This window comes from Lygodium microphyllum, chromosome 3 (genome assembly GCF_053477565.2).
Source record: "Lygodium microphyllum isolate KBCC chromosome 3, Lygodium_microphyllum_v1.1.10, whole genome shotgun sequence".
Taxonomy (NCBI): Eukaryota; Viridiplantae; Streptophyta; class Polypodiopsida; order Schizaeales; family Lygodiaceae; genus Lygodium; species Lygodium microphyllum.
The window spans coordinates 158,745,717-158,758,285 of NC_141137.1; the positions used below are offsets into that span (position 1 = coordinate 158,745,717).

At 41.4% G+C, this 12,569-nt stretch overlaps 1 protein-coding gene across 2 annotated transcripts in view; it reads right to left on the minus strand.

Moving 5' to 3' along the window:
* LOC148039084 (flagellar WD repeat-containing protein Pf20-like) overlaps positions 1 to 12,569 on the minus strand; it is a 232,084-nt gene that overhangs the window by 26,717 nt on the left and 192,798 nt on the right. For both annotated transcript variants that reach the window (XM_087674970.1, XM_087674971.1), the window contains one exon: positions 302 to 494. In XM_087674970.1, coding sequence (XP_087531096.1) covers positions 302 to 494 — 193 coding nt within the window. The remainder of the gene's footprint in view (positions 1 to 301; positions 495 to 12,569) is intronic.

Consider the following 12,569-nt stretch of genomic DNA (forward strand, 5'->3'; position numbering starts at 1 on the left):
AAAAAAAGAATTGAACCTGTTGTACAAAAGACTGACCAATTAGAGCCAGCCTAAGAGCGCAGAATCTTAATGTCTTCTTTTGTATCCATTAGGGGTGTATGTAACTATTATAAACTTAATTTTCTGGGAAAGAACTCAGTGTACTGCTCTATAAGAGGATTATATATAGAGAGGATTGAAATGTATTAGTCCAATGCTGGTGCAGAAAACTGGTAATTTACAAGATAGAATCATACAAGTTCTGGAAATTATTTAGTACTGAATGCTTTTCCATTAGCTGCAACTTAGATTCATCCTTTACCTTAGGATTGAATATTGCATGATTGCACGATGCCTGGTGACCATAGAACGTTTGAACACAGAGTGAAGTTCGAGCATCCCATAAGCTGATTGTCTTGTCACTGGAGGCAGTGCACAAGATGCTGCTACAGGCTTTCCATGCAACACAATTTACAGAATCCACATGCCCACGCAGTGTTCCTCGGCATTTTGGGCTGCAGCAATTTTGATGCATGAATTTAAATTTTCTGTCATTTAAACATAATTTGAACAAACAAGTGACTGACAATAGTTCCCATATTTTTCGGCATTAAGGAGTATTCCATGCTCAGCTTTCTGGCTAGCTAAGGCAATGGAGAAGATCAATTAAATGTGGTGATTATACAGAGATAATCTATCTTCCATGCTGTAATGATCTATTATGGCAGACTCCAAATCAAACAAATGTCATACTTAAATCTGTACCTGCAAAGATTTTCATCTCTTGATGTATATCAACAGAATTGCCTGAAATTTGAGAGCCCAAAGAGAGATTCTATTTTGTTAAATTTTCACGAGTGAGATCCAAAAGAGATCCTAGTGTGCTATTGTGGTCCCATGTTCTGCCTTAAATGCAACAACTGCATCTAGCCAAATAGATACTAATGTAGCTGGCTGTTTAGTGCAGAATATTGGTCCCAGGTGCAGTTTACAAAACTGTCTCACAAATTGATTGAATGCATGACATACCACTTTACAGCAGCCTATAAGTGATAACTTCATGGCATGGTGCACCAAATCCATATGTTAGCTGATCTGCCCGTATAATTTGACACACACTGTCACTGCAATCATACTTTTGGTAAAAGTGGTCAGGTAAACGACCAATCTAGTGGGCTATAATGCCAGACTATATGTGCTCTGTGAAACGTGAAAACTCCCATGTCTGCATAAAAGTGCCTCTCTTCCTCATCCACTCTGAGCCACCCTGCAGTCTCTCCCATCTCCCATGGAGAGCATGAATAGTCTCTGTCCGGATCCTAGAGAGTCTTGTAGTCCAGCAGAAAAATAGTATGGCTGCACTGTGCAATCCAAATGAGCAAAGCGATGATGCTAGCAATCAGATCACTTCTAGGACAATGTCCATAAGTCCACTTTGCCTACAAGTACTGTGGAGTGGGGATCTTGCTCAAGTGCTGGCCAACAATGAGAAATAAATGGCTCCCCTGAAAATCCTTGTATCCATATGCTAGGCCTTCCAGTGTCTAAGAGCCTCATGAATCCAGCCTGCCCCTATGCTCTCACGCCCACTCTCTTTACCCATTGACCCAACTCAACTGCTCAAGGATGGAGGCATAGAACTTGGCCAATGTGCAGCCAACCATCGTGGTAAGGTGGGATCACCTAACTTCAGAATGGGCACACTGGTATTAGTGCCCCAACTCTTTGGAAAGCCTTCACACACGGTTCTATAAAACATATATATGCAAGGAGTTTTGCCAGCATATGTCTAGCATGTATCAGGTGCTCAGCTACCAAGCCATCATGATCATGTGCCTTACATGTGCAAAGTATGTCAATGTCCTCCTGAATCATGCTCTCTATAAAGACGTATTGAGGCACCTTTTATGAAAATTGGGAACTCATCGTTCTGATCAGGGAATGAGGGAAGGAAGGCGGCAATGGAGAGTCCTACAATTGCTTTCCAAGATGGCAATGTCAAAGATGGTGAGTATTGAAAGGTGGGAGAACTCGATGATGGCGACCATGAAAAGGAAAGCAATGGTGATGATGGTGGCCAGGCTGGAAATTAGAGAGAGAATTGCTTTGCCCCCCCTCTCAAGATCTTGGCCGTCTCCCTCTCTTTCTTGTCTCCCGCTGCCTCTTTGCCTCTCTCCAAAAGGCACCCCCAAGATTCTCCCCGATGTCTCATGACCAACAGTCCCTCCCTCCATCACTTTTTTTTTCCTTCTCTTATTTTCCCTTCTAAAGCTCAAAAATCCTTTAAACATTCAAATTCCCCCCCGTGATTTGTTGCTATGCCAATTGGTCTCTTAGATACCTTAAAGTTTGGAAGTTTGATATCAATGTTGGTGAGCCTATCAAGTAGTCCATAGTACTTGCCCCTCCTTTGTGATTCCAATATGTCACATTGTCAAATCTTGGCCATTGTGGTAGACCATTAAAGATGGCTAGTCTATGTGCACTTCCCAAAGCCAATAGATGTGTTCCATAGCTACTCACTTCTTTATCCTAGGCTCTCCTGTATAGGCCTATTTCATCTATGTCAATCTCTTTGAACATGGCATTATCATGCATATAAAAGTCACTTTGTCTATGTCCAGTGTGTGCATTGAAATTTCCCACTAATAATATGTCCCCAATGCTAGCATACCTCAGGATATACTCCTAAAGTACATCAAAGGGAGATCCATCCCATGTGGCATAGGTCAAGTTTGCAAGAGGGAAGTAGCATATTGCAAGGAATATGCCCTGTAGTCTACTTGCATGCATCCTAATCCATAAGTATCATGCATCATCATCTCTCTTCATTACTTGCACTATCCCTTTGAGATCTTCTCAGTATAGTATGGCCACACCTCCAAAACCCTAGTGCTTCTTGGTTTTCTAGCTGCTGGACAAAATGCACTTTTCCACTTGTATCCTTGCACATTTGGTAGTTAGCTACCTTTTACATTGGTGTGATTTTGTGTACATGGATATGTCTATGTTTTGAAAGCTATCTTCTAAGTAACTAGTGTCCAAGCGCAAGGCTCCATTACAATCACATGTTGACATCCGAAGTTTCTCATTGGCCTCATACTGTCATGCAACCATTTTATTAGTGATGATTACTCGTCCATCCCTATAAATAGCCCATTTTCCCTCTTTGTGAGCCTCCAATACTTTGGGCATGTGTTCTCTGCAACGTACTATTTGTGCTGGGATAAGATCCTCATCCAAATTAATCTTCTCACCTTTGAGGGCTCTCCTCTTAGAGAGGAATGCCTTTTTTTTCTCTCTATCCCCAAAGCGAAGAATTAAGGTCTTGGATTTAGAGTCCTCTTTCCCCACTCTCCAAGCACTAACTATAGATACATTTGAAGCCGCAATTTTGTTGGCAAGTGTCTAGTAGAAGGGGAGTTATATTAACATCTTGTGGAGGCCAAAATTGACCTCAAGGACAAATTGAGTATATCAATCATCATTTGTATATTCCTTTTCAGGTGCCAAAAGGCATATCTAGTTAGAAAACTAGACCCTAGGACCTTCCTATCCTTACAAGATAGGAGTAGAATATATTGAAAGATTAATCTAGGCATTTAAGATGGTCACTTCCTTTCTACTTTAGATGTCTGGGACTTTGGAATGATGGTTCTCTCTCGACTGTAGACCACCACTTTCAATGTCTTCGAGCTTTGTGTACTTTGGCTAATTCTCGTTTCCTATTCTTGAGTTGGGTGGGTGTGAGCTCATTTGCCATCTACATCGCAATTCCCTACAAGGATCTAGTTTGCTTCATTACCTCTTATCTTTTGTTGCATTGTTGTGTATTGTAGGGAGAGAGGAGGTGGAGGTCTTGTCCCGTCTTCCATATAGGAAGATCCCTAGATGGGATGGCCTACCAAATGAACTATTCTCAGCTTATGTTATAAGCTTCAGGACCCACTAGCTTGACTTTTTCAGCATGTTTGGAGATCATGAAAGATGCCACCCGATTGGAAGATTGCAATGCCTTGGTTATTACCAAAGGTTCCTTTCCCTAGGCTCTACAATTGTTGAGACCCATTTCTATTATAATTTATGGGAATATTGTGTAAAATCTTCTCCAAGATCATGGCAAACAAGCGTCATAAAGTATCTACACAATTGATTCACCCATGATAATACGCTTTCATTAAGAGACGAAATATTATGCATAATATTTTCAATATTCAATTGTTATTAGATTATACTAAAGCAACAAGTTATGATTTAGTTGGATATAAAAAAAGATTTTGATGTTGTCAATTGGTCCTCTCTTCGACAATTAATGCCTTCCATGGATTTTGGTCCTCGAGTGACTTCTCTTATTGATAAGATATGTTGTGATGGAGTAGCATGCATACAGCTTATTTGGGTTTACATTTTTGGTTTGGGGGGCGGCGGGGGAGATTGCTCTCAAGTAGTCTTTTTGTCTATGATTTCCTTTATTATTTGCATTGGTGACTCATTTGATGCTCTCTACTAGACAAGCTAGTGATCAATGGTGAAATCATTGGTTTTGCTCTTCCAATGGGGCTAAGATTTTGGGATAGGCTCTTGCACATGATTCATTTATGTTTCTTAACCCTGAGAAGTCTAATCTGGATAGAGCAATGGCCATTTGGAGACAGTTTTGTCTAGCCTTGCCCCTCAACATGAATGTATAGAAATCCACTCTCATTAATTCAATAGAGAGAGACCTACATGCTTTGGGTTGGCAAGGTAAGATTATTTCTCAATGCGAGATCACTAAACAGTTGGGTAATCCCATCAAGGTGGATGTGGCCCCTTGAGCATTCTTAATTAGATGTTTGCAAGCATTCACGAGAAGTTTATGTATTGGAAAGATCAAGCTTGTCCTCTATATGTGCAACTCAAAGCTGCACAAATGGTGATGATAAGTATGATCTCCTATTTCCTGCCTTGCTTCCTTAGACACAAAAGTTATTGCAACAATTGGTCCAATCCATGTGCTTTATGCTATGGGAAAAGCAAGGAAATTGTTTGGATCAAGTGTGGGTCTCTTGCACCATGCCAAAGCTTTTGGGTGGCATTGCCTTGGATGATGTCAAGACTCATATGACAACTTTCTAGATGGCCTTGTTATAGTCCTTATGTGTGCAACATCATCTTTGGGAAGACATTGCTATGGTTTTTATTTGAGGAAATTGGCATCTCACATGGTCACATACAATCCAGGCCTCTTGTTGGCATGTTCCAAATTTGACTCAAATAGTCAAAATGCCACAATTTCTTCTCCTTTCATGCTTGATTGCCTCCTGGCAAGAAATCCTTCACTTTATTGCTTGGTGTGCCCTTTGCTAAGCTAAAAATGACTTGGCCTGACTTACATAGCCCCAAAACACGCTTAATTAATGAAGAAACCACCTTGTTTTAAAAAGAAATGCAATCCTAGAGAGTTACTACGTCCCAGATGCAAAAAACTAATTTGGGTGCCCCAAACTTTCTTTAAATAGGCATGCAGCCCACCACTCTTCCTCAATCTCGTTTTTGCAGGTTTCAAGAGTCATATCTTTGTTGCTCACACCTTGTTTGCGGAGGACATCGCGGCCAAAGCCTTTCATCGCAGTCTATTAACATTTGGCACCTAATTCTAGCCTCTGTACCAATGGCCTACCTCCTAGAGCTATTGCCATCATCAAGGAACTTACGTTTGCTACTGCCAAAGGCCAATTGCCATCAGTAGGAGCTGTCGCCATCATCATCCTGCTTGCATTTGCAATCAATCACTCTCCAACTATTGCCATCAGTATTTGCACTGTTGCGATCAAATTCCACTTGTCGTCTAACACAATCAGCTTGCGTTTGCCTGTTTTGCAGAGGCACCAGTTTTCTCTCTCCTCAGGTCCTTGTGTTTTTTGTCTTTCTCTCTCCTCCACTTCTTGTCTACATTAGATCCAATCTCTCTAGCTACGTTTGCTAGTGTTTGGCACGTGGAGGCTGCCTTACTATGTTTTTGGGATCCATTCAGAGTACGACACACTCTTTAGCTCATAACCTCTACCTTGATCCCAAAGATACGAGAGTTCGAAGTTCAGTATTCATTGCATAGTGTGTTTGTTGCATGAGCATTGTATATTCAATGGTCATTCACTTCATTCTTCATTGTGTTCATTTTCTCTGAGTTACCTTGATCCTAACTATATTCTGCGTTTATCAGTCTATGTTTTGTTGTACAATTGGTTTTGTGTTTTCTGCATTTAGAGCATTTCTTCACATGTTATTAGAGTTAGGTACTTTTGAAAAACCTTAACCTTGGATTGAAATGCTCATTTGCAAAAGTAGGAAGAATAGAAGGGATAGATACCTCCAAATGCATTCACACCACCATTCTAGTCTCCACAACCAAACATGGACAGAAATGATCAAGAGTGGGCCTCCCAACTTGCTTCTGCTTGATCTAACATGGGCAAAGAACCATTGGACTACCATGGAGTCCACAGACCATATCAAATTTTCGCCATTGAGTATGATCTCATTCTTATAAGCATACACCTTAGCACGAGATTGAAGGTAAGCCTGAGTTTCCTTCTTTAAATTCGGTGTATAGAACTAATGATCTTGTAGGACCTTCGGAATCTCCACTACAGATAGGACATTTGCAAGTGGCACCTGACTCGGATTGCACATCACTTCCACAACACATCATTTCTTCAATGCCAAGTACAAATCCTATTATGTTAGATTCTATGCCAACTGATTCTGTATTTTCTATTGGATTGAGGGATGCTTGTCAAGAAGGGACTCTTCAAAACAACCTTTGGTTTTTGAGTAATAAGAAAGACATGTATTTCCTTATGAACTCAAAACCAAGTAAGAAGATGAAAGAAAAACTTGCAAGTATTTCTTCCCTTTTCCTTCAAATGATTGTATTTCTGATGGTCAATTAGGAGTAGGTGCATCTTCATCTAATGTATTTAATAGACAAAAAAAACCAACCATGTTTTCCACAACATCCATCACAAATCCATTTGGACTCCCACCCATCCCTCCCTCATCTTCCATTGCATCATTCTTTTTGCTTCCATTCAATGCATCCCATTATCCACCACGCACCATATCAGGGGGGTTCTGCACATTCAGGCACAGGCTTTAGGACCTCTATACACCCATTTCTCGATGGTGTACCTATGAATAAGGCTTGACCTCCCACACATACTTTTGAGTTATCCGTCGGGGAGTACATCCTAGATATACTCGATTGTGGATCGTTTGGTATTGCAATTTGCCTCTATGGCATTACCTAGTGGACCATTTGGTTATTATGTTGTGCCTTAGACAATATTTGGATAGGGCTATTGTGTCCCAGTACCTTCTATTGAGCTAAAAATGCATTAGATTTACTTAAACAACCCAAAAAATTACTTAATTAATGAAGAAACCTACTTTATTTAAAAGAAACACAATCCTAGAGAGTTTTTGTATCCCATAAGCACAAATTCACTTGGGAGGGCCAAAACTTTCTATAAATACGTGTGCTTCCCTCCATTTAGTCTACAATCTCGTTTTTGCAAATTTCAGGTGTTTCAGCTTGCTGCCCACACCCCATTCAAGGAGGACATCTCAGCCAAAGCTGTCCATTGCTGTCTCCATCAGTTGGTGCTTGATTTCGAGCCCTCTTCACGTAGTTTGGAGCAAATTCCAACAAGGCAACTATTCTTCCTGCACAGACCTGTTGCCGTATAGCCTGCCACGTCATCACAGTCCTACATTTGCTTCCTGCAGGAAGTCGCCCAATTGTCCTACCTGTCGACTGGGAATTTTCTCTCTTCCAGCAATCGCTAGCTCCTACAAGCTATCACTAGGCTGTTCTACCTGCGTTTGGCACTTTCCTCTCTGCTACAGGCTATCTTGCCTGCATTTTTAGCCTCTCTCTCTCTCTCCTGCAAACTGTCCTACTTGCATTTTTAGTCTTTCTCTCTGCTCACTGCCATCTGCATCAGATCCAGCTTCTCATTGCTGCGTTTGCTGGTGTTCAACATCTGGAGACTGCCTTACTGCAATTTGGGATCTGTTCAGAGTACAACACTCTCCAGCTCATTAGCCCTGCCTTCATCCTTGAGATACAGGAGTTTGAGGTTCAGTATTCATTCACTGCATAGTGTGTTTGTTGCATGAGCATTGTATATTCAGCAATTATATCACTTCAGTTATTTTTTGTGCTCATTGTCTCTAAGTTACCCTAACTCTAACTGAGTTCTTTTATCAGTCTATGCTTTGTTGTACGATTGTTATTTGTGCTTTTGTGTCAAAGTATTTCTTTACATGATATTAGAGCCTGGTACTCTTTGAGAAACCTAGACCTTTGATCTGAAAGCTCTTCGTAAGAAGTAAGAACAATAGTAGGTTCAAATGACTTCAAACACATCAACACCAATTTAGTCTCCAAAATAACCTATGCCGAGAACCGAGCGAGAGTAGGCAGAACAACTTGCTCCACAAAGTTCCAACATGGAGGAAGACACTTCTGATAACACAAAAGAAAGGCTATACAAGCTTTCCACTGAAGAATATCATGTGATCATGGACTATAGATAAAAGAAAATTGAGGAGCTCGATCGAAGGATTGCTCCTCAGAAGAAGCTACTCAATGAAGGTATGCATGAATTTCTCTCTTTAGATGTTAAGCATAAATCTGATGATATTGCAGGGCCATCGAGACCTCCCTTAGGAATGGGTTCCCTTGTTGTAGAAAGAGATCCGGAGTATACTCCATTCCTTCATCCTCTTCCGTCCACTCCGGTGCAAGATACTTTAGATTCATCTTTTGTTCCTTTATCTTTTTTATAGAGCAACTTTATAGATTGCTAAGAAAGCATAATCAAAATAGATAACAAAATTATATTTTCAAGGTAAAAAAGAGAATTTGGAATGAGAATAAAGTAGTACTAAGTCTTGGGTTTGAATCTAAGCAGCCAATCTCTTTCGGATTGAAAGGGAAATCAGGAAAGATTTTTACCTCTTCTGCTTTGCAATATACTGGTAGAAATCATAAGGAAGATAGAGTACAATCTGTTGACTACGAAAAAGGTTCTCTTGAGAACCAATTCTTCTATGTTAACACACGTCGTGGGATTATAAGAAAAAGCTAGGTACCTCTTCTTCTACCCTTCCTTCTTTTCAGTTTACTTTTCAAAATCAGAATGAATTTGGTGAACCTATTTCTACATTGCATGGTGCATCATCATCATCATCATCATCATCATCATTTCACTTTCAATCATTAAATGGTAAAAATGAACAAAACGCATTTACACCTTTCACACCAGAATTTCAAAACTCGTCGATCCCACCACATTTCCCTATCAAACACCTCATGTTGCACATCACACCGCACCGGGGGTTTATGAAAATATAGGCACTACCTTTAGGGCCTCATCCTTTCCTCCATCGGATGGTGTTTCACCTACTTCTCACACACTTTCGAGATCATTGCAGCCTAGGTATTCCCCCAATCTCTCTCGAGTGTGGATCAATTGGTACCATAGCTTGCTTCTATAGCATTACCTAGTGGACCTCTTGGTCATTTTACTGTGCCCCAGCCAAACAAGCCTTGGACAAGACTTTCGTGTCCCAGTGCCTCCACCTCCATTAGCACCTTATGGAAACATTCATGTTCCAGTGTCTCTGTATCAGTCGGCACTCATTGGACACTCCCAACTTGTTTCTGCCTATCCACCTTTTTCCCCTCATTCTTTCTATTAGCCACACACACCACCAACATCTTACTCTCCACCTCGATCTTATCCCACTTTCCCGACACCTCATGGTTCCAACTCATCTTCTGCCAAGCATGCTTTCAATGATAAGACTCGTTTTAACGGGTCAAACTTTACCACTCGGTCGAACTTATGAGACATGTCCTTGACTCCCAGAACCTATGGGATCTTGTGTAGGGGTTGGAACCCCAACCCAATGTCACACTTGTTCCATATGAGGTTGTCCGCTCATGGAAGGCTAGGAATGTCTCCGCTATTGTTGAGCTGATACAAGGCTTATTGCCTGAGTTTCATTCTCAGCCTTAGCATTTTGACTTAGCGTCAGAACAATGGACACACTTGATTAATCACTATGTGCCTCGGGATGGGACCCGTCGTATAAATCTTGACCATGAGCTCCAACTCTTTAGAATCACTGACCGGGATGATTTTAAAGTCAAGTTGGCTGAGTATCGGTGACTTCTTGTCGAATTCTCCACTACAAGGACTCCCAATTCCTCTGACGATCAAGCCACATTGTTTCTGAATAAACTCCCCAGAAAATGCTTCAATTTTGTAGAAAGTATAATTTTAAAGCCTACCATGCCTACTTTCTATGAATTTGAGTGTCAGCTCTTGCATTATGCACGGTTGTTCGATCAATTTTATATGAACTCTTCCTTAGAGGGTGCTCTTGTTGCTCATTCTTAAAAGGGACAACAAGGGAAGGGCAAACAAAATTAAACCTCCACTCAAAATCCAAAACAAACTCAATATGGGGAATCACAAGGAAACTCCTAGTCATAACTCAAACAAGGGTGGGAGAATGTACCTAAAAAGAATAGTTATTGTCAACATTGTCAAAAGATTGGTCATTTTGATGAGAAGTGTTGCTCAAACCCCAAAGGCTCAACACCCAAATCTAAGTCTCAGACCCCTGCCCCTTAGTACCCCCAACAAGGAAGGTAGGGTGATGGCAAGGGGCAATTTAAAGGTCACACTCATACTGCCACTGCTCAGCCATCTCAATCGACAACATTCTCAACTCCAAAGGGATTGTCTAACTGGTCTACAAGGGCCCACATTGTCTCCATAGAGACGTTAGATGCGAGTCTCGTCAACATCTCTGAGCTGCCTACCGATAAGGTTACCGCAGAGGCCCACTCGTCATAGTCGAGTACTTCAGCTCCTGTTTGGATTATGGACAGTGAAGCTACACATCATATGACTTCTATAGCGGACATTTTCCACCTGGTCTACATAGGAAACAACTCCTCGGTCAAGATTCAGGCTCAAGGTAGTATCAGTTTTTCCACCGACAAGGGTCCGGATTTGGCTTCGCTTTCCGAGTTTCTACTGAAGCATGGCATCTCTCGCTAGCTCACCTCTACTAGCTCCCTCTCTTAGTATAGAGTCGTAGAGCGTCAGAACCGGACAGTCATGGAAATGGCACGCTCTATGCTACTCATAGCAAAGCTTCCTGAGCACCTTTGGGTCAAGTCTGTTAACACTTCGGTGTACATCCTCAACCGGTGCCCGAATGTGGCTCTTCTTTAGAAGACCCCGTATGATGCATTTTTTGGCTCTCGGCCTGTCATTTCCCACTTCAGAGTCTTCGAGTGCCGTGCCTACATACATATGCCTGATGATAAGATAGGAAAGCTCACTCCTCGAGCTGATCTCATTCTTTTTGTCGAATATTTCTCTGAAGCGAAAGCCTATCGTTTGTTCGATCCTCGGACAAACGAGGTGATCGTTAGGAGAGACGTCGTTTTTTACGAGAGGGATATTGTGCAATCCTTTGCACATGATTCCAATCCTATTCGTCCTTCCACATCATCGGAGATCGTGCCTACTGAGCTTGTTCTACTTCCCACTCCCGACATTTCTATAGATTCTTCATCTCCCACGCATTGCCAATTGGTAAAATCCATGACTCTACATAGTGGTCCAAATTGGTCTCTAAATAGACAGTGGAAATGGCCATGGACCTCATAATAAGCTAGGCAACGGTAGATGTAACACTCCTCTATCTCTAGCTCTAACTAGCATATTTGGCATATACAATCCTCTAGTGGGATGCATCTATATTTGACAGTCTCAATCTCTAGCTAATGTGATGAGGTGTGCAGCTGACCAATAGTACGTTTGATCCCATATCAAAGGTGGGTATCCATGTATCTTAGGCAAACAATAAATCCATCATCTGTAGTATGAAGAAATTGCTCGTGGTAAAAAGCCATCTTTTCCCTTAGCTCTTGCACTGGCATCAACAATACCTACCTGATATCTAACTGGGTAACATCCATCTTGATGATCTTGTGAATCTTTGATCTTCTCAAATCAAGAGATGGTGCATCAAGGGAGTACTCGAAGAGGGTACCTGTCCATGCTAAAGCCATGTAGCTCAAATCAAGCCGACATCTATAAATACCAACATAAAGTACCATGCTCTTTGGCAAGCTACCTAGAGGACTCAAGAGCCAACCATGCAAATTTGTGTCTGGGTAAGTCCCATAGGCTATATATGCATATGATGATTGGGCAAGGGCATCTACCACACTTGGTATAGTTGCTAGCTCAATTCTAATGATCTCATATGAAACTCATGCCTTCATATGATCATCCTGTATATCATGGATACCAAGGGTCTCTCCATTGACCTCCATTTGTCATAAGTGCGTTCTAATCTACTACAGCCGTCAAGATTGGTGGGTCCCCGTATCTATACTCCACAGAGTAGTGTGGTTGTGACCAATGCATCGAATACCCACATCTTGGTGCGGGGTTCTTTGAACTAGCACATCTCTCCAAACCACCTAGTGTTGTGTATCTACAAGTCAATCT